The sequence below is a fragment of the Canis lupus genome, chromosome 29 (genome assembly GCF_048164855.1).
Source record: "Canis lupus baileyi chromosome 29, mCanLup2.hap1, whole genome shotgun sequence".
In the NCBI taxonomy this organism is placed as follows: Eukaryota; Metazoa; Chordata; class Mammalia; order Carnivora; family Canidae; genus Canis; species Canis lupus.
In genome coordinates this window covers 40,973,206-40,995,328 of record NC_132866.1, presented here as the reverse complement: position 1 = coordinate 40,995,328, position 22,123 = coordinate 40,973,206, and the positions used below count along the sequence as shown (strand labels likewise).

Genomic DNA, 22,123 nt, shown 5'->3' with positions numbered 1-22,123 from the left:
TTTAAGATTTGTGTGGAATCAGAAAAAACCCCGAATAGCCAGGGGAATATTTAAAAAGAAAACCATATCTGGGGGCATCACAATGCCAGATTTCAGGTTGTACTACAAAGCTGTGGTCATCAAGACAGTGTGGTACTGGCACAAAAACAGACACACAGATCAATGGAACAGAATAGAGAATCCAGAAGTGGACCCTCAACTTTATGATCAACTAATATTCGACAAAGCAGGAAAGACTATCCACTGGAAGAAAAAACAGTCTCTTCAATAAATGGTGCTGGGAAAATTGGACATCCACATGCAGAAGAATGAAACTAGGCCACTCTCTTACATCACACAAATATAAACTCAAAATGGATGAAAGATCTTAATGTGAGACAAGATTCCATCAAAATCCTAGAGGAGAACACAGGCAACACCCTTTTTTAACTTGGCTACAGCAACTTCTTGCAAGATACATCCATGAAGGCAAGAGAAACAAAAGCAAAAATGAACTTTTGGGACTTCATCAAGATAAGAAGCTTTTGCACAGCAAAAGAAACAGTCAACCAAACTAAAAGACAACCTACAGAATGAGAGAAGATATTAGCAAATGACATATCAAATAAAGGGCCAGTATCCAAGATCTATAAAGAACTTATGAAACTCAACAGCAAAGAAACAATCCAATCATGAAATGGGCAAAAGCCATGAAGAGAAATCTCACAGAGGAAGACATAGACATGGCCAACAAGCACGTGAGAAAATGCTCCTCATCACTTGCCATCAGTGAAATACAAATCAAAACCACAATGAGATACCACCTCAGACCAGTGAGAATGGGGAAAATTAACAAGGCAGGAAACAACAAATGTTGGAGAGGATGTGGAGAAAGGGGAACCCTCCTGCACTGTTGGTGGGAATGTGACCTGGTGCAGCCACTCTGGAAAACTGTGTGGAGGTTCCTCAAAGAATTAAAAATAGACCTGCCCTATGACCCAGCAATGGCACTGCTGGGGATTTACCCCAAAGATACAGATGCAGTGAAACACCGGGACAGCTGCACCCCGATGTATATAGCAGCAATGTCCACAGTAGCCAAACTGTGGAAGGAGCCTCGGTGTCCAACGAAAGATGAATGGATAAAGAAGATGTGGTCTATGTATACAATGGAATATTACTCAGCCATCAGAAACAACAAATACCCACCATTTGCTTCGATGTGGATAGAACTGGAGGGTATTATGCTGAGTGAAATAAGTGAATCGGAGAAGGACAAACATTTTATGGTCTCATTCATTTGGGGAATATAAAAAATAGTGAAAGGGAGTAAAGGGGAAAGGAGAAAAAAATGAGTGGGAAATACCAGAAAGGGAGACAGAACATGAGAGACTCCTAACTCTGGGAAACGAGCTAGGGGTGGTGGAAAGGGAGGTGGGCGGGGGATGGGGATGACTGGGTGACAGACTCTGACGGGGGCACTTGATGGGATGAGCACTGGGTGTTATTCTGTATGTTGGCAAATTGAACATCAATAAAAAAAAATATGGTGCCATCTGAAACTTCATTTTTCTTTTTCATTCCCCTGTTCTCCCCCTTCTTCTTTATATTGTATCCTTTCTGTTAGTAGGTCAATAGGTTCATGGGATGCCTGGGTGGCTCAGCAGTTGAGTGTCTGCTTTCAGCTCAGGGCCGCATGATCCTGGCGTCCTGGGATCAAGTTCCGCATTGGACTTCCCTGCAGGGAGCCTGTTTCTCCCTCTGCCTGTGTCTCTGCCTCTGTGTGTGTGTCTCTCATGAATAAATAAATAATATCTTTAAAAAATGTTCATGTTGTTTTTGTGTTATATATACTATACCATGTTATATGTTATATATAATCTATCCTGCCTTTACCATTTTTCTCTATCAATTTCCTCCCTTCTTTGCTAAATTTCTCTTAAGAAGTACTGACATCTACTTAACCTATTTCTAAAATCATATCCTACTTACACCTCAGCTCATTCCAATCTAGCTTCTACCCCCCATTACTACTTGAGTGGTTTCTTTGATATTTCTGAAGCATTCACTCACCAGTTTTTTAAAAACCCTTTGGCTTCTTCAGTGTGTTCTCTTCATTTTCTATCTGTGTCTGGCTATTTCTTCTCTGAATGGCTTCCCCTTAGATCAGGGACCAAGGGAATGATATTTACTCTTACCACTTCTATTCAGGATTGTATGGAACTTGTAGTGAATAGGGGCAAGAAAAGGAATTCAGAGGCATTCAAATTGGAAACGAAGAAATGAAACTGATTGTATACGTGGAAAATCTCAAAGAATCCACAAAAAAGGCTCCTAAGACTAATAAATGAGCTTAGTACAAAACTATTATATAAAAAATTTAATTGTATTTCTATATTTTAGCAATGAACAACTGAAAATTTAAAAATAACGTTTTAACAGCACCCAGAATATTAATACCTAAGAAAAAGTTGAACAAAATTTTGCAAGGCTTGTATATTGGAAACTATAAAAGATTACGCATTATGTGATATCACTTACATAACATTTTACTTACATGAAAAAAATTTATAGTGGTGGAAACATAGCTGTCAGGGGTAAGGTTGGCAAGAGAGTGTGATTATATAAACGGATAGCATGAAGGATTTTCTTTGGTGAGATGAAACACTTCTGATTGTGCTAGAGTTTACACTAATAGATGTATGTGATAAATTCACAGAGAACTATACACAAAGTACATTTAAAACTGGTAATATCTGAATAATGTCTATAGTTTGTTTAATCGTATTGTACCAATGTCAGTTTCCTTGTTTGTTAACAGTAGTGTATGTACCAATGTCAACTTTCTCATTTTGATAATTGTGCTGTGGTTATGTCAGATGCTCTCATTTGAGTGAAGCTGGGTAAAGGATAGCCAGGATCTCCGTATTATTTTTGTAACTTCTGTGTGATTCTAAAATTATTTCAAAGTAAAACATTTAAAAAAAAAAAGACACTTAAGAAAATGGAAATGGAAAAGCAAGCCACAGACTTGAAAAAATACTTGCTTAACAGCTGATAAAGAATGTTAAGATATGCTAGTAGACAAATACAATATATTTGTATTGTACAAATATATTTGTACAAATACAGAATATATAAATAAGTACTTAAAAATCATATTTTTAAATGGGCACAAGTGTTAATTAGCTACTTCATCAAAAAATGTAGCATATAAGTCCATGAAAAAATGCTCAGCATCATTAATTATTAGGAAACGCAGATGTAAACCACTAGTATACATAAAATTAAATGGCAGTCACAAGAATGTGGAGCAAGTAGTACTCTCTTACTTCGCTGCCAGGAATAAAAAAGGTATGGCCACTTTGGAAAACAGTTTGGCTGTTTCTTACAAAAGTAAGCATAGGACTCAGCATCCCCTCCTAAGTATTTACCAAAGATGTATGGGGGGGGGTGTGTGAATATTTATACTAGTGTCATTTATAATACACTTCCAGACTAACAACAATCCAAATGTCCAAATGGTACATCCACACGATAGAATACCATTTGGTAGTAAAAAGGGGATGCAGCACAGATGAATCTTAAATGCATTAAGGCAGTGGCACCTGGCTGGCTCATTCTGTGGAACAGATAACTCCTGATCTTGGGGTTGTGAGTCTGAGCCCCACATTGTAGAATATTATTTTAAAACTTAAAATCTTAAAAATAAAAAAAAAAAAAGCAGCATTAGGGCAAATGAAAGAAGCCAGACATACAAATTACATAATGCTGTGATTTCATTTATATGAAGATCTAGGAAAGATACAGCTAAGCACTTCATTGGTTGCTAGGGGTGGGTGGGAAGTAGAGGGCAGGGTTTGACCCATACACAAACATTTTGTGGTAATGGAATAATCTACACCATGGTTTGGGTCCTGGTTATAGGATTGTGTACTTTCATCAAACTGATCAAATTGGACAGTTAAAGTTGGTGAATTTACTTTGCATGTAATATTTGTTCTGCCTAGAAAGCTCCCTTCTCTTCATGCCTGATTAACTCATATGCAGTGTTCAGATCTTGCTCAAACATCACAACATCAAGGGAATTTTTTCCTGAGCCCAGACTAGCATAGTCTTGTCTCTTTTAGCATCCTGCCCTATCTCTTCACTGCTCTTATGACAGCCATATTGATACACAGGCAGATACTAAGCAACATAAGGTCTCTTTATCTGTCTTAACTACAAGCTTTCTTAAGGGGCAGATAGATGCTGATAACTTGTGTTTATTGTACCCAGCATAGAGTTTGATTCAGGTATGTCAATATTGTCAGCTGAGAGTGAGTAGAGTTTTCTATTTCCTGTTTGTGGGAGTGGCAGCTGTGGCTTTTGTGGAGGGTATCACTGTCTGGGCCTACCTACTTAACTCTGGTACTTTACCTGCCATACCTGCTCTGTTCCTGGGGAGTTGTATTAGCTATCATCACTCAGCTGCTGCCACAACTTAATGGAGACTTCTGTGTGTGTACCTTGGGCACTCCTGATCCCGGGCCATTCTGTTCTGGGAACAGAGAGAAGCCTTTCCTTACTATTTGGAGGCTCTGTGCTACCCCTCTGACCATATGTGCACATTACCAGAGACCATTATTACAGTCTCCGGGCCCTAGACAGACCCTGTTTCCAGGATAAGTCTGTAGAATATTTGATGAGGGACCTGGCACCCAACACCACTTCTCTTCCTCCTTTCACTTCTCTTTCTCCTTTTTTTCCTCCTCTGGTAGACAAGAGGGAATTCAGGTTACGTTAGGAAATTGGTCTGGGTAACCAGTACTTGTATTTGTCTACTAGCATATCTTAAGTGTTTAAATCGTTACCAGACTTTTTTCTTTAAGCCTCTGGTCTGTCTGCTTAGGTGGAATTAATGACATTTGTCATTTCAGACACTTCTTTTTGGAGTAATACACAACTGGTTTAGTTACTGATTTTGGAAATGTTTCTCTGGTCCTGCTTTACTGTATCCAAATTATCTGACTTCTCAGTTGCTTTCAATTTACTGATCTAGTTTTATAAAGATTATAGTATTTGGACTTTTTTGTTTAGTTTCTATTTATTTTTAATACGATCGTATCTAAGAATTCATTATTTTTTATTTTGTCTCTTATCTGGATTAGTACAGTAGCTTACTAGTGTTCTAATTCTTATTCCCCCTCCTCTTGTAATGTAGTCTCTCCAAGTAGCATCCAGGGAACTGGTCAGGGACTTCTTGCTTTCCACTTTCCAGTGCCTTCCATCCTACTCTAAGAATTCAACTGTTAGAATCCAGTTCATGAACTTCTACATAATCTGGCCCTAGGGCCCAACATAGTGCCTGAAACAGGTTAGGCACTTAGTATTTGTTAAATTGATTTCTTTGCATTCTAAGGGTTATCAGAATTTTGTTTTTGTTTCTGTTAGCATTGTCTTAAAACCTATACATGCATGCACATGGACAGTAATTCTTAGACCTCACTGGTTTCTTGGTTCATTGTGGGATGTGGGGAGTGGTTTGGAGCTGTCTTGTTTGCATTTTGGAATAGACCACTTTTGTCTAGTAAGAATGGGTAATAGGTTTGTCGATAAATACAACTCCAATAGGTGGAAAAAGACTTCCTTGGCTTGTAATCAGCATGTGGTAAAGAGCTGTGGCCAGAACTTAGATTGTGCTTTTGAGGCCCCACACAATTCAGAACAGTATTGTTTTATTTCACATCCTAATATACTAAATGCTTTTTTCTATATATTTTCTTATTTTTAACTTTATTTTATATCTTACTTTATCTTATATTTTCTACCCTGCTTCTCATCCTTTCAACCTCAACATCTACATTATACCTGGATGTTGCTGGTGGGGGTCAGGAGCTCTGTTACGGTGACAGCATAACAGAGATCTGCTCTGTGTTTGTTAGGTAGGGGTGACACATGCTAACTAGGCTTACTAGCTTGCCAGTTGATTTCTTCCATGCCATGCTAAATGAGATTGTGAATTAGTTTTGAATAAAAGTTTATCAATTTCTCACAAAAATTAAGGTTTCAGTATTTTATAATAAATACATAAAAAGGACTGGTTTTAAATTTTAAACTATGGAAGTGACCTTAAAGGCATGTTTAGTTATAATTATTTGCTTTTTTTTGTTTGCTTTATAATTTTCCAGTAAGTTAAGACACTAGTGACTTGTAACGGAGAAACTTAGCCTTTGTAAAAATTTTGTTCTGTTTTTAACTCTCAATCATCTCCTTAAGTATAGCAGATGCTAACCAACCTCCAGTATTCTTTTCTTTCTAATTGTGTTTTAATGAAGCAGCTCCTTTAACATGGTATAGCAATCTGTGTTACTATTAGTGAACAGAGTAAGGACTTGAATTTTAAGCTTAAATTCATTTTGTTAACATCACATTTTGTTCCATTTTGCAGCTTCTTGGTGAATATTTGGATGAAGCCATTAAATTAATTGTTTGCCATCATGAGCAGAAGCAAGCGTGACAGCAATTTTTATAGTGTAGAGATTGGAGATTCCACATTTACAGTCTTGAAACGATATCAGAATTTAAAACCTATAGGCTCAGGAGCTCAAGGAATAGTATGGTAAGTTTTTACTTCCAAAAATTAGGCAAAGAATCATTAACTGCCATCTTTTCTCCTCTTATATTTATCTGAGTAAATATTTAACTTGCCTCAAAAAAATTAAGATAAAACTTAATAAAGTTTAAATTAAAGCTATAACATAGTAAATTGTTTTGTTCTGGGGTTGATGGTCTTTATTATTCATTAAACACAACTTTATAAATCAGCACTGCCATCTTTAAGTATAAATTATGATTAAATACTTGGTCATAAGCCATGTAAAGACAGATATCTATATCAGGAAAGGATAAGTGGCATGCTTGTTAATTCCATGTATACATCTATTCCCATAGCTAGTTGTTTAATAAGAAGCTTCTCTTAATCATAACTTTCACATTATAATGAAACTCTGGAATTTCAGAAATCTTATTTTGTACTGGGGGATGAAGTGAGCTCATACCTCATGTATGTGTTTCAGAATTCATATGTGTCTTTGAAATTGATTTACTGGCTAATTTCTACAAAACGCCCAGGCTTTATATATAGAGCAACATAATTTTTTTTTTAGACTTATTTATTTGAGAAAGAGAGAGCACACGTGCAGGGGAAGGGGCAGAGGGAGAGAATCTCAAGCAGACTCCCTGCTGAGTGTGGAGCTTAATGCACCCTAAGATCATGACCCGAGCTGAAGCCAAGAGTTGGATGCTCGACTGACTGAGCCACCCAAGTGCCCCAACATAATTCTTTATAAAATATAAGGGTAGAACACTTTTTGGACAGTTCTGCTAATGATTTTTAGATCACTGAATAAGCATAATAAGCTAGTGTTTTGAGGAATTCTAAGCCTCACTCAAACATAATTATATCTTTATTACCTCTTCTTGAACCAAATTTATTTCAGAATTCTTTCTAAAAAATCATAAGTATTTATGACCCTGCAGGTCTCTCAGGTTTAGAATAACTCTTGCACATGTACATAGAGACAAACATAGGAGTATTCTTTGCAATACCATTTATAGTAGTAAAAATTGGTAATACCAGCAAGTCTGTCCATGAGAATAAAACAATGTGATATATTTATGTAGTGAAGTACTATACAACATTTATTTATTTATTTATTTATTTATTTAAATTTTTGATAGTCACACACAGAGAGAGAGAGGCGCAGAGACATAGGCAGAGGGAGAAGCAGGCTCCATGCACCGGGAGCCCGACGTGGGATTCGATCCCGGGTCTCCAGGATCGCGCCCTGGGCCAAAGGCAGGCACCAAACCGCTGCGCCACCCAGGGATCCCACTATACAACATTTAGAATGAACTGGAGCGATGTTTCAACAAGAACAATCTTAGAAATACAGTATTGAGTTTAAAAGGAAGATACAAAATATATATACATTATTATACCATTTATATAGAGATTAAAATATGCAAAATAAGACCATATGCTTATGCATGCATACATATGTAGGAAAGTATAAAAACCATTAATAAACAGCAAACTCAGAATAATGCTTACCTCTGAAAATAGAGATAGGGAGGAGACTTTACCTGTGATAATATATTAATTTTTTAAAAATTCAGCATTTGGGGTACCTGAGTGACTCAGTCAGTTAAGCGTCCAACTCTTGATCTCAGTTCAGGTCTTGAGCTCAGGATCCTGAGTTTTGAGTCCTGTGTTGGACTCCACACTGGGTATGTAGCCTACTTTAAAAAAAATTACCAATTATGGTAAAATACTAAAATCTAACAGATTTCTGTAATGGAAACAGTAGCATTTAGTCTCTTTCTGTTCTCTTGAAGTAACTTATAATACCAGAAATTATAGAATTTGGGTAATTTTATAAAGTATTAGCTGGCTGGTTGTCATTTTAACTAAGCACATTTAACCAACCACAAATTAAATTTAAAGAAAATAATGTGGTACAGTCAATACAGGAAGGATTCTGAAAGTCAGCTCATGGTTCAGATTCTAGTTTCATAATGTATTAACTTTGTGACTCATGGCAAGTTAATACTTCTAAGCCAGTTTTCTCACCTAATTTACATGGTTGTTGTAAGAAATATAGTACTTATAAACTTCTTAATAGTGTTTAAAAATGTTATTTGTGGGGCGCCTGAGTGTCTCCAGTGGTTAAGTGTCTGCTTCAGCTTAGATCATGCTCTCAGAGTCCTGGGATTGATCCCTGCTCAGTGAGGAGTCTGCTTCTCTCTCTCCCTCTGCCCCCACCCCACCCCCCCGTCTGTGTGTGTGTGCACGCATACACTCTTTCATGCTCTCTCTCTCTCAAATAATTAAAAAAAATAAATTAATTAAAAAAAAATGTTTTTTTTTTTTTTTTCTGGGAGTGCCTGGGGTGGCACAATTGGTTAAACCTCTGACTCTTGGTTTCAGCTCAGGTCATGATCTCCAGGTCGTGAGATTGACCCCTGTATCAGGCTCCACCCTCAGCGTGGAGTTGGCTTTAAGTTTCTCTCTCCCTTTGTCCCTTTCCCGTGCATGTTTGCACACTCTCTTTGTCTTTCTCTAAAATAAATAATTAAAAAAATAAATAAAAAACCTACTCTGTGTTACTTACCATCAGAATCAACTAAATAACTTAATTGTTTTTTAAATGCATTAATTTGGACCCCAGTGATAGTAAGATTCATAGAGGTCTGGATTGGGGTCTCTAATTTGTGCACATTCAAGTATCAACATTAGAAATCTAACTTCCTTGGATACAAAGTGCAGCCTTCTCAGATACTGTTGAACCTTTAGAGTTTGCAATACTACTTTGGTTTAACAGATAAAATGAATTTAATGCTTAAAAATAAAACATACTTGATCTGAAACAGTCAAAACTTCTATTTTTTATGACTCCTAAAGTTTTTTTTTTAATTGAGGAGAACATATCTGTAAATATGACATTTTCTAACTCAGAGTTATATTTATGTCTTTTTTACTATCTCTATGTATGTGTGTGTATACATATATACGTACACACACACACATATATAGGAAATAGTTATGGCATATATATTATGCATAGATGTGTTCCTTTATGGCAGAGTACCAATTTCTTAATACATACTTCTTCACTACATTTGAAATAGTGAGATAGCTAGAGAACAAACTCAAGTTTTCAGTTAGAGAATAGTTTTAATCAACAATGTATCAAACTTTCCAAATATATAAACAGAAGTCTTATAGTATGTTAGGTAGTCCAGTATGAGAAGCGATAACCTCACGTCAGTCTTTTGGTCACAGCTTTGTTTTTAACTTTCTGACTCACTTTAGGCAAATCAATCAGGCAATTAATTTAGGCAGTTAATTAGTGACTTCAATGATTTGTAGTCTCTTTCAGTCATAATATTCTACAATTTTAAGATACTTTATTTGTGCTTTACTTTCTCTGATCTTTCATTTACAAAACATGGTGTTTTGTCAGTGGGATATGGTAGAAAATATGAAGAGTAATGATGTTGGATGAAGAGGAGGATGAGGATGATGTTATATGTCACAGAATTATAGATGTTATAACATCTATAATTAACATTAACAGCAATGAAGCAGCTTGTAATGTCCTGAAATCTAGCATTTATATTTGTAAACTTGATTTTTTAATTCCTCCCAAAACAAAGTTTAAATACTTTTATATTGTAAAATAATCTTTTGCATACCTTTATATATGCATATATGTATTCTTATATATGTATTCTTTTCTCTCTCTGTATTCATTTTGTTGTGTCCAAGGAAGATGGAAATGATCTGCTTATGTAGAATTCTTCAGAAAGTATCTTGGGTAGAATTTATGACTACATGTATTCTTTAGGATTCTTTAGGATAGGCTTAAAGCTATCTATTAGACCTGAATACTCATTAAACATTTGTGCATTGAGTGCTAACTGTATGCTAGGTGGAATTTGGAGGACACCCAACAAACAAGCAGTCTCTGTCTTCACAATCCATTGTTCCTTTGAATATAATAGCATTTTAAGAAACAGTTAATGCTATACATGTTAGAATATTCTATACAGTGTTAGAATATGCTATAATAGGTGTTCAAGAAACATGTTGAATATCAAAGACTGGAAATTGACACAGTTGGATTCTATCTTTGGAGAAAGTTAAGGAATCTGCATGAATGTTTCATAAATTCAGTTTTGCAGATTTAAAATTTTTGTTTGTTTTTGAATTTCTTGTTACAGTGCAGCTTATGATGCCATTCTTGAAAGAAATGTTGCAATCAAGAAACTAAGCCGGCCATTTCAGAATCAGACTCATGCTAAACGGGCTTACAGAGAGCTAGTTCTTATGAAATGTGTTAATCACAAAAATGTAAGTGAATGTTTTAGAAAATGTCTTAGGTATAGATTATATCAGGATTTGTTCAGGAATATATAACAAATACTTTAAAAATATTGAGATGCTATAAATTATTCTAGATTGGAACATTATTGGGATATATAGCATAGGGTAAATTTTTTCTCAACTTTATTGAGTTACATCAAAAGAAAAACAGCTTCTGAAATTTAGATTGTATACAAATTTTCTGATATTTAATTTGCAAAAGGAGTTTTAAAAGAGGTAGGTGTTTTCGAAGAACTTTATTTAGGCTTGATCTCATCTTCTGCTTTTTGTTTTCTGTCAGGCTGACATTTTAGAAAACTGTAGCCTTAGCACAGAGATGAAATTGTTTTCGTTTACTTTAACACTGGAATTTTATTTAATAATATTTGATATAAAATTCAAATCATTTCTCCCTACTCCACTCCCACTTTTTTAAGTGATGCTTATACTCAACTGGTCAATTTAGGTTGAAGATAGTGATTTTATAAAGCAGTTTAGCAAAAACTTCAAAAAATATTTAAATGAAATTAGGAAAACATTCCTAATTCTTTTTCCTGATGATTATAACAACTTAAACATATAACTTTCACTCATTTTGAGGAGAAATAAACTTTTTAAAACTTATTTTAAGCATATTTTTGTGATTATTTTAATGGAATGATTTCTCTCAGCTGAGAGGAAAAAACTAGAAGTGAATTGAAAAGGGGACGGTTTTATGAAGTACTAAACTGAAAGCATCTGACTGGAGATGTCTTGTGTTTGTCCAAAGGAACTTATAAAATACAAGCTCAGAGCTTTCTAATTGCAGATAACACAGTTTACCACATTTTGAGAGCTAACTATGCAAGCCTGTGTGTGCTAGAGTTACTAGATGAGTCACTGAGGGGAAAAATTCATGGAAGTTAATTGTGAGGCTCCTTATTTGGGGGAACATACATGTTATTTTTAAGATAAATACATAGTGAAATATTAAATATGACAAAGCAGTAGAAGTTTGATTGTCAACTTGTGGTGTATAAAAAATAAGTCCTCAGATTTCAGGAGAGAAAGGATTGCATGAGCTTTCATAAAATGGGAGGGCTTTTAGGAAAAGGTGGCTGTAGACTATAATTCTTAAAAATGGGGTAAAAATTGAATTGTTGAAGGAAAAGGGCCTCCCAGAGAGAAAGAACAGCATTTAAGAAGAGATACAGATTAAAGTCTGTGACAGGGAAGTTGTGTCAACCATTCTTGTTCTAGATGGGGACCAGCCATGTTGCTTGTCAGGGTTTTGCTGGTGGCCTTCTGCCCTCAGATGGAGCTGCTCATCCCTCCTTGTAGCCCATTTCATGGTGATGATAGTGGTGATATTGCCTTAGTTTTGTGGTGGGGGCATAGCTAGTGACTCCTACTTCCTGAACCTGAGTGACTGCAAAAAAAAAAAGGTTCCATCGACTAAATGGAAGGCATGGGAAGCTTGTTTAACATAGTTAACCCTCTGGTAGAGATGGCAAGATCCATGCAGGCAGTACCCTTGGCACCTATAAGAGTATTGATATTAGAGTAGATGCTGAAAACATATTTGTTCAGACAATGAATGTAAAACTAAACACAGTTGACCCTTAAACTATGTGAGAGTTAGGGATGTTCACTGCCTGTGTAGTTGAAATATGCATATAACTTTTGACAACCTCAAATTTAATGACTGATAGCCTCCTGTTGACCAGAAGCCTTACTGATAACATAGTCGATTAATACATATTCTGTAAGTTACATGTATTATATTCTTACAGTACAGTAAGCTAGAGAAAACAAAATGTTACTAAAATCATAAGGAAAATTCTTACCATGTACTGTATTTATAAAAAAAAAATCCATATATAAATAAACCCACACAATTTGAACCTGTGGTGTTCAAGGGTCAACGGTATAGGGAAACCAGGAATGATAAAGCAAATTTACACTCCAATGGATGGATGTTTTTGTTATGTCTTGCCTTTTCAGCAGTTTCATGTTCTTCACAGATCATCTCTTCATTGGTCTAAACATCTCTGTTTTTTCCTACTTTTTTCTTTTTTATTGTGGTAAAATACACATAAAACTCACTCTCTTAGCCATACACTTCAGTGATACTAGATAAATTCATATTGTTGTGCACTTCCTACTATTTTCATAAATGCTTTTGAGTTTGTTTTTTAACTTGGTCACGTATCTCTGAATGTACTTTGATGTGTCACCTAGGACACAGTACTTCATATTTGACTCCTCCAAGAGGAACTGAAGCATGTCATCTCCTCTTAACTATGGGCATTATTATAATCCTGTTTAGAAATCAGATAACCATTTGATTCACATTGTCTTATACCAAGTTATTCTTTGTCACAGGCCTGCTAATAGATCACATCTTTCCCGTCTTTCACTTTTTAAAAAGATTTTGTTTTTAAGTAATCTCTATACCCAGCCTGGGGCTCAGATTTACAACCTCCAAATCAAGAGTCACAGTCTGCACTGACTGAGCCAGCTAGGTGCCTTCTATCTTTTACTTTCTTTTTAATCTTTTGATTTTGGAGGTAAAGTATAGTACTTTCTATTTCTCCCCAGAATTTCAGATGTGAAATCTGGTTCCTTTTCCCAGACTATTGGGGATTGCTTTTTCCTTTGTTCTGACTTTTCACTTGCTGGCTTCACTTCCCAGTTTTGCTCAGGATACCTTCATAATAGCTGGATTAGTTCATTAGTGACCCTTGAGTATACTGTAAAAATGATCTCTGCCCATCTCTCCTGAATTCATCTTATTCACATGGATATTATGACTTGAGACATTTTCAAAAATGCCTTTTTGAAATCTTCATATACTTATCTGGTCACATTTCTGATCTACTGCTGCTATTCTTTGTTGTTGTTTTATTCACAGAAGGAAGTACAGTTTCTCAGTGAATTTTTACCTGCTCCTAGTAAGTGTTATTTCTTTCAGAGTTCTTACTACATACCACCCACTTAATCAGTTCTTGACTTTTGTTTCGCTGTCCAGTCTATGATTGATATAATTTCCTTTATTTTCCTTTTTGAAAGATAAGACAGCTGTCTTAATCTTTTATTTTATAACTGCTTTATTGAGATATGATTCAGATATTTTACAGTTTATTCATTCAGTGTGTGACAGTTCAGTGGCTTTTAATGTACTCACTGGTGTATGTGACTAGAACATTTTCTAGAACATTTTCATCACCTCAGAATCTCTGTATTGTTTAGTTCTCATTTTCCTATTTCCCATCCCTCCCCCCCTTGGCTCTAAGCAACTACTAATCTCTTGTCTTTATATGCTTTTCATCTTTAGCACTTACCTTCTGTAGGGTTTCTCAGATAAGAAGAGTTTTAAGTATTTCTCCAAGTCTCTAGATGTGATGTTCATCTAGTTGGGAACCAGGAATTAGTCATTTAGAGCAACTAGATGCATTCTTATGATCACTTTCCTTATCTTAAATTTGTTTGACCTTTTCTGATCTGGATATTATTTTTCTCAGTTTATTCACTGAACACATATTTGAATACCTTCTATAAGCAAAGCTTTATGCTTTTTTTTTTAAAGCTTTATGCTTTATTATGAATGACCTAGATTCTGCTCTCATGAAGTTTGTCTAGAAAAACTTTCCCATTCCTAAATATAATTGTCAACAAATGTTTTAAAAATGTGTGTCAAGTATCTCCCTATGGTGCCAGGGCTGAAAAAGGGAATTCTTTCTGACAGGATTCCTGGTGTTACTGGCGTGAGGCTTTTGTGAAAATGAGACTATGCAACAGTATGTTAAATGCATAGTAACAAATAAAATATCATGGGGATGAAGTAAAGATAATATTCAGCAACCTGTCAAGGCCTAGAGGTTATCAGACTCTACAAAAGACATCAATTTTGAAAGTTAACTGAATTCAGTAGGTAAATATGACAAGTACAAGGAAGAATATATTTTAAAATATTGAGAATTTTTAAAAATAACATTGTTTAAACTTATTTAGTATGGCTAAAATATCAAGTTTAATAGAGAGCTTAGCAGGAGATGAAGTGGGTTGATGTTCTGTCCTTTGAAGGCTTTGAATGTATTGCAAGGGAGTTTTGGAATTTTTTTGCTGGCATTAAGTTTTTGAAGAGGTTGGTAATATGATCAAGTCTTTACCATATTTTAGACAGTAAAGTGGTAGCTAGATTTTTAGAAAACCATTGTTAGGGAACTTTAATGTTAGAAATAATTATAACATGAACAGTATAGATGAGATGTTAGAATCCTCTATCTAGTAGCACAGGGAATGAGAGGAAGTTGAAGTTCAACTGGCAGTAGAATAGAATAGTTTTTCTTTTCAACATTTATTTATGGTGCTAATACTGAAAAAGGAGTCAAAAATCACTGAGCTTTCTATTGTAAAAGGTAAGGCACTCTGGAAAAGTAAAGGGTTTGGGTAGGAATGATAATGAGTTCAATTTTATATTATTTGTGAGACTTTAATGTGAACTGGCAATATATATTTGAGACTTATAAACTAAGCAAGGACTTTTAATGTATATTTGGAAATTATCCACATGGAGATGTTTAGAGGAAAAAAAAAACATGTATTGTCTAGGGAAAGAGTACAGGCAGAGAAAAGAAAAGGATTAAAGACAAAATGGTGACAAAGAGGGCATGCCTCTGGATGAACCAATGAATAGACTGGAAATGTGGAAAATTGGGAAAGTTCAGTATTATGAAAAACAGGATGTGGCACGGAGGGCTGGGATTATGTACAGGTATTAAGTTAGATAAGAGCTGGTGTAAGGTATTTAAAAATTGCTTACAAGTTATGTAGAGGATTGTATAATATAGGTCCTTGATGTTGAGTATTTATAAACGGAATGGATATGTGGAACTCTTCTCTTGATCGTTTTTTTAAGGCTTTTTAAAGCGCATTTTTAGGTTCACAGCAAAAATGAGGAAGACACAGAGATCTTCCATATACCCTCTGTCCCCATACATGCATAGCCTCCCTCATTATTAGTATCCCCCACTGACTGATACATTTACTATAATCAGTTGACACATCCTTATTGCTCAAAGGCCATAGTTTACATTAGGGTTCACTCTTGGTGTTGTACATTCTTTGGATTTGGACAAATGTGTAATGACATAATACCTTCCATTATAGTATCATTCAGAGTATTTTCACACACACACACACACACACACACACACACACACACACACACATGATCCTGTGTACTTTGGTTCCCTCCCTAATCCTAATCTCTGGCCGAATCCCTGGCCATAGGGTTTTAATATGTAAAATAAAAGGGATTACTTGGGTTTAAGAACATAAGATTTTAAAATTCTTATACTGATGGCAGAATTTTTTTAACCCATGTATTTGCAGTTCTTAAATGAAAGTATTAGCAGCAGCGGTGTCTAATTTTTCTTTCTCTTTGCTTTTGCCACAGATAATTGGCCTTTTGAATGTTTTCACACCACAGAAATCCCTAGAAGAATTTCAAGATGTGTAAGTGTGATAATTAAAATTTTATGTTCATACATTATTCTTATATTATTGCTGTACACTTTAGCTGTCATCTTTTTTCATCCATGAAGTTACATAGTCATGGAGCTCATGGACGCAAATCTTTGCCAAGTGATTCAGATGGAACTAGATCATGAAAGAATGTCCTACCTGCTCTATCAGATGCTGTGTGGAATCAAGCACCTTCACTCTGCTGGAATTATTCATCGGGTTAGTAGAAAAAAACTATCATCATATTCTTTTTTTAATGATTGAGATGAATTCACCTAACATAAAATTAACCATCTTTTAAAGGGTTCAATTCAATTGACATTTGTACATTCACAACATTGTACAACCACCACCGATATAAAATTTCAAAATATTTTCATTGCCCCCAAAAAACTTTATACACATTAAGCAGTCAGTCCCCATCTCTCTTTGTCCCCAGCCCCTGGCCATACCAGTCTGCTTTCCGTGTCTATGGATTTATCTCTTCTGGATATTTCATATAAATGGAATCCTATAAATGTACCCTTGTGTGTTTAGTTTTTTTAACTTAGCATTGTGTTGTCAATCGCGTTCAAGTTGCATGTATCAATAGTTCATTCCTAATTTTTAGTGTTTGCAAATAGTGCTGCTGTGAACAGTCATGTACAAGTATTTGTCTGAGTTTCTATTTTCAGTTCTTTTGGGTATCTTCCTAGGATTGGGTCCTATGGTAATCGTATATTTAACTTTTAGAAGAACTACCAAACTCTTAACAGTGGCCTATATCATTTTACATTCCTAGCAGCAATGTGTGAAGGTTCTAATTTTGTCACATCTTTGTTAATACTTTTATTTTAACGATCCTAGTGAGTACAAAGTGGTATCTCCGTGTGATTTGCATATCCCTAATGACTAAAGATCTTGAATGTTTTCATATGCTTGTTGGTCATTTGTATATCTTCTTGAGAGAAGTGTCCGTTCTAGCCCTTTGCCCATTGTTCTAATGGGGTTGTTTGTCTTTTCATTGTTGAGTTATAAGTTCTTTCTCTTGATACCAGTTACTAGACCCTTATCAGATAAGTGATTTGTAAATATTTTCTCCCACTTTATATATTTTCACTTTCTTGATATCTTTTGATGTACAAAAGTTTTTGATTTTCATGAAATCGAAGGATCAGAATTATGTGGAACTACTGTAAGAACAGAGGCATAGACCAATGGAATAGAACTAAGAGTCCAGAAATAAAATCACATTATCTATGGCCAACTGATTTTCAGCAAGGGTGCTAAAGATCATTCAAATGGGAAAAAATAAGTGTTTTAAAAAATGGGGCTGGGTTTCCACAATCAGAAGATTGAATTTGGACTCTTCCTTCACATCGTACATGAAAATTAACTCAAAATGGGTCAATGACCTAAACATAAGAGTTAAAACTATAAAACTCTTAAAATATAAGGGTAAATACAAGGATTTGTATTAATGATTTGACAAGGAATTCTTACAGGGGGTACCAAAAAGCACAATCAACCAAAGAAAAATAGATAATACTGTAGCTTTGTAGTAAGTTTTGGAAAATGGGAGAATGTGAGCCCTCTAACTTTATTCTTCTTTTTAAATATTGTTTTGACTATTCAGGTCCCTGAGACTCCATGTGGATTTGAGTATCAGCTTTTCCATTTCTGCAGAAAGGCCATTGGAATTTTAATAAAGATCTCACTCATTGAATCTGTAGATTGCTTGGTTTTGTCTTCTTAACTATATTTAGTATTCCAATTCACAGACACCGGATGAATGTCTTTCCATTTGCTTAGGTTGTCTTAGCCTCCTTGGGCCAGCATAACAAAATAACACACTCAGCAGTTTAACCACAGCTGTGAAATTGCCCTGAGTTCTGCTTTTTCTGTATTCCCTAAATTTTTGTATGTTGTGATTTCATTTTCACTCATCTCAAAGTATCTTTTCATTTTCCTTGTGAATTGTTCTTTGCCCCATTGGTTGTTTGATAGTATGCTGTTTAATTTCCACAAATTTGTGGATTTTCCATTTTTCTTTTTTCTTTGTAGCTTCTTTGTAGATTTGTAGCTTCCTTCCATTGTGATCAGAGAAGATATATTGTATGATTTCTGTCTTTTAAAATTTATTGAGACTTGTTCTCTCACCTAACATGTCTATTTTGAAGAATATTCCATATGCACTTGAGAAAAATATGTATTCTCCTGTTTTTGGAGGGAGTATTCTGTATCTGTCTGTTACATCTAGTTGGTTTATAGTGTTGTCCACATTCCTTATTTCCTTACTGATGTTCTGTTTAGTTGCTTTGTCCATTAATGAAAGTGAGGTATAGATGTCTTTAACTATTATTGTATAATGGTTCTCCCTTTGGTTTTGTCTGTTTGTGCTTCTTGTATTTTGGGGCTTTGTTGTTTATAGTTGCTATATCTTCTTTTTTTTTTTTTAAGATTTTATTTATTTACTAATTTGAGAGAGGGAGGGAGAAAATGAGCGGGGAAGAGGATCAGAGGGAGAAGTAGACTCTGCTGAATAGGGAGCCTGACGTGGGACTTGATCATGACATGAGCTGCCGGCATACACTTAGCTGACTGAACCACCCAGGTGCCCCAGTTGCTAGATCTTCTTGATGGATTGATCTTCTTATTAATATTTATTGTTCTCCTTTGCCCCAATTTTTTTTAAGTTTTAAGTAATCTCTACACACAGTGTGGGACTTGAACTCACGACCCGGGGATGAAGAGTCACAAGCTCTTCTCCCTGAGCCAGCCAGATGGTTCCCCTTGTAGCAGTTTTTGACCAATACTCTTATTTTGTCTAATATTAGGTTTTCTATCCCACCTCTCTTTTGGTTTCTATTGGCTTGAAATATCTTTTTCCGTTCTTTCAATTTGTCCCTTTGAATCTAAAGTGAGTTTTGTAGAGTTTCTAATAGGATCATGTTTGTTTTATCCCTTCTACTATTCTCTAGCTATCTACATTCAAAGCAGTTATTGATAAGGAAGAATTTACTTCTGCCATCACGCTATTTGTTTTCTGATATATCTGTGTTCCTCAGTCCCTCCATTGCTTTTTTGAATGTGTTTAATTGCTTCTTGTGCAGTGTGCCATTTGATTCTTTCCACATTTCTTTTTCTGTATATTTTTCACCCATTTTCTTGAAGGTAACCATTGGGATTGCAATTAATCTCTTCGGTTTACAACAGAATCTATTTTGAATTATTACCACTTTATCTTCAATAGTACACAAAAACTCTATGACTCTATACAATCTATTCTTCCCCCATTATGTTATAGTTGTCACAAATTACATATTTATGCACTGTGTGCACAATAAGATAGATAATATAATTATTTAATACATTTGTCTTTTAAATTGTATTGAGAAAAAAAATAGAAATTAGGAGCCCAAAACACAGTAATACTGACCCTTGTGTTTACCCACGCAATTATTACCTTTACTAGTGTTATTTCTTCCTACAGCTTCAGTTTACTGTTTAGTGTCTTTTTATTTCTACCTGAAGGACTACTTTATAGGGCAGTTATAACCACCAATAAATTCCCATAGCTTTTATTTGTCTCAAAGTGTCTTAAATATCACCTTCACTTTTGAAGGGTAATTTGCTAGATGTAGAGTTTTTGTTTGGAATTTTTTTTTCTTTCAGCAGTTTAAATGTATCTTTATACTGCCTTTTGGCCTGTATGATTTCTTTTGAGATACCAATTGTTAATGTCATTAAGGATCTCTTATAAATGACAGGTTGCTTCTCTAGATTCTTAAGATTCTCTTTTTGTCTTTGGTTTTCAACAGTTTGATTATAATATGTCTCAGTGCAGATCTCTGCTTTTATCCTTGAAATTCATTGAGCAGCTTGAATGTGTCTTTCATTAAATTTGGAAGTTTACAGTCATTATTTTTTCTGCCCCTTTTCTTTTTCCCCTTATTTGGGACTTCCATTATGCATATGTTGTATACTTGGTGGTGTGCTGCGTCTTGTTTTCAACATTAATATTTTGTCACAAGCAGAATGGCAGAATTCATTTGCTTTGCAGTGTGTTTGAGAAATGCCCCCTGTCTAGCCCAAGACCAGAGTCCCACAGTGAGAATGCAGGCTGCTTTCTGCAAGACCCTCCCACCCAGCCAGGAAGATGAGAGACAAGGGCTAGTAAAAACACCACATAACTTTCCTGTTGTTTTAAGTTGCTTTTTTCTTGATTCTGTATTTACTTGGTTGTTGTGAACATTTGATTATTTTCCAGATTTCTGAAAAAGTTTATTCTGATCCATTTTGTTCTGCTTTTTGGTGTTTCTGTGAAGCTATCTACTCTTCTATTTTGCTAACATCACTGCCTTTAATCATATTTATAAATCACTGATTTATATGGAGTAGTATGAGCTTAGTTTTGCTCTGAAATGAAGTGGTATATAAAATATCCTATCATTACCAATTATATAAAATTGAATATTCAGGGGTGCCTGGGTGGCTCAGTAGGTTGGGCATCTGTCCTCCACTGGGGTCATGATCCCAAGGTCCTGGGATTGAGCCCCACATTGGGCTCCCTGCTCAGCAGGGAGCCTGCTTCTCCCTCACCCTCTGCATGCCACTCCCTCTGCTTGTGCTCACTCTCTCTCGTTCTGTCAAATAAGTAAATAAAATATTTTAAAAAATAAAATTGGGTGCTCATCAGAGTTAAGTTTCTCATATTCAGAAATAGTTTATATTTCTGTATTCTGTGTTTTAACTGTTTTAGTGACATATAATTCACATACCATACAGTTTATAAAGTGTATAATTATATTCAAAGGTTGTACAGTCGTCACCACCAAATATTTTTAGAACATTTTCACCCTTCTTAAAGAAATCATGTACTTGTTAGCCTTCAATTCCTGTTATTCCCCCAGCCCTACACAACTACTAACCTACTTTCTATCTCCATATACTTGCCTGTTCTGAATATTTCATATAAGTGGAGCTATATGTATAATGTGATCTCTTGTGTCTATAATTTCTTTTCCCTAACATAATGTTCTCAAAGTTCATCTGTTTACCATGTATCAGTACTTTGTTTCTTTTTTTCTCTTCTTTTTTTTTTTGCCAAATAATAGTTCACACTATGGTTGTATACTACATTTTGTTTATCCATTCATCACTTGAGGGACATTTGGGTTAACCATTAACCATTTTTTGGATATCATGAGCAATGATAAACATTAACGTGTGTGCAAGTTTTTGTGTGAACATGTGTTTTTGCCTTTTAGTTGTAATTCTAGCTTGTTCTTTGAAAAGTGTAGCATCTAATTTGAGAGAAATTTCTTGAAAAGTTTTCAATTCAGTGAAATTATATCTTTGAACTACCTTGTGTCAAATAACCTAACTCAAATTGAATATATAGATTTGTGTTCAAATTAACTATTTTAAGACAATTATGTCTGTGGGATATTTAGGCTTATTCTTAGTTCTATCATTCTAACTGAATTGCTTTGTATATTGCATATGCAGCTGCTATAATGTTATATCTAATGCCATCTTTAGGTAACATAAGAGAAATCATTTAACATGGGAGAGTATATTATCTTCCTCATCCCATATTCATATATTGTGTGAGGCAAATGAGTTAAACTTGTAGGTTTTGTTTTTGTTTTTTTCTTTTGCCCTGTGGACCAGGACAGTAATCTGCCACCATGGAAGTTAATTCTTCCATATAGAAAGTCCTCAGATTAATGGGTAAAACAGAAA

At 35.1% G+C, this 22,123-nt stretch overlaps 1 protein-coding gene across 14 annotated transcripts in view; it reads left to right on the top strand.

Annotated features, from left to right (window-relative positions):
• The window catches only part of MAPK8 (mitogen-activated protein kinase 8), an 87,546-nt gene that overhangs the window by 39,102 nt on the left and 26,321 nt on the right, over positions 1-22,123 (top strand). For 12 of the 14 annotated variants that reach the window (XR_012020978.1, XM_072806385.1, XM_072806387.1 and 9 more), the window contains 4 exons: positions 6,410-6,580; positions 10,747-10,876; positions 16,329-16,387; positions 16,477-16,615. Coding sequence is in view for 13 of the 14 variants with exons in the window: in XM_072806385.1 (XP_072662486.1) it covers positions 6,459-6,580; positions 10,747-10,876; positions 16,329-16,387; positions 16,477-16,615 (450 nt within the window). In the remaining variant the exon portion in view is untranslated. Of the gene's footprint in view, positions 1-6,409; positions 6,581-10,746; positions 10,877-16,328; positions 16,388-16,476; positions 16,616-22,123 lie in introns of those variants that run through there. The other 2 variants (XM_072806390.1, XM_072806388.1) reach the window with 2 other exon arrangements.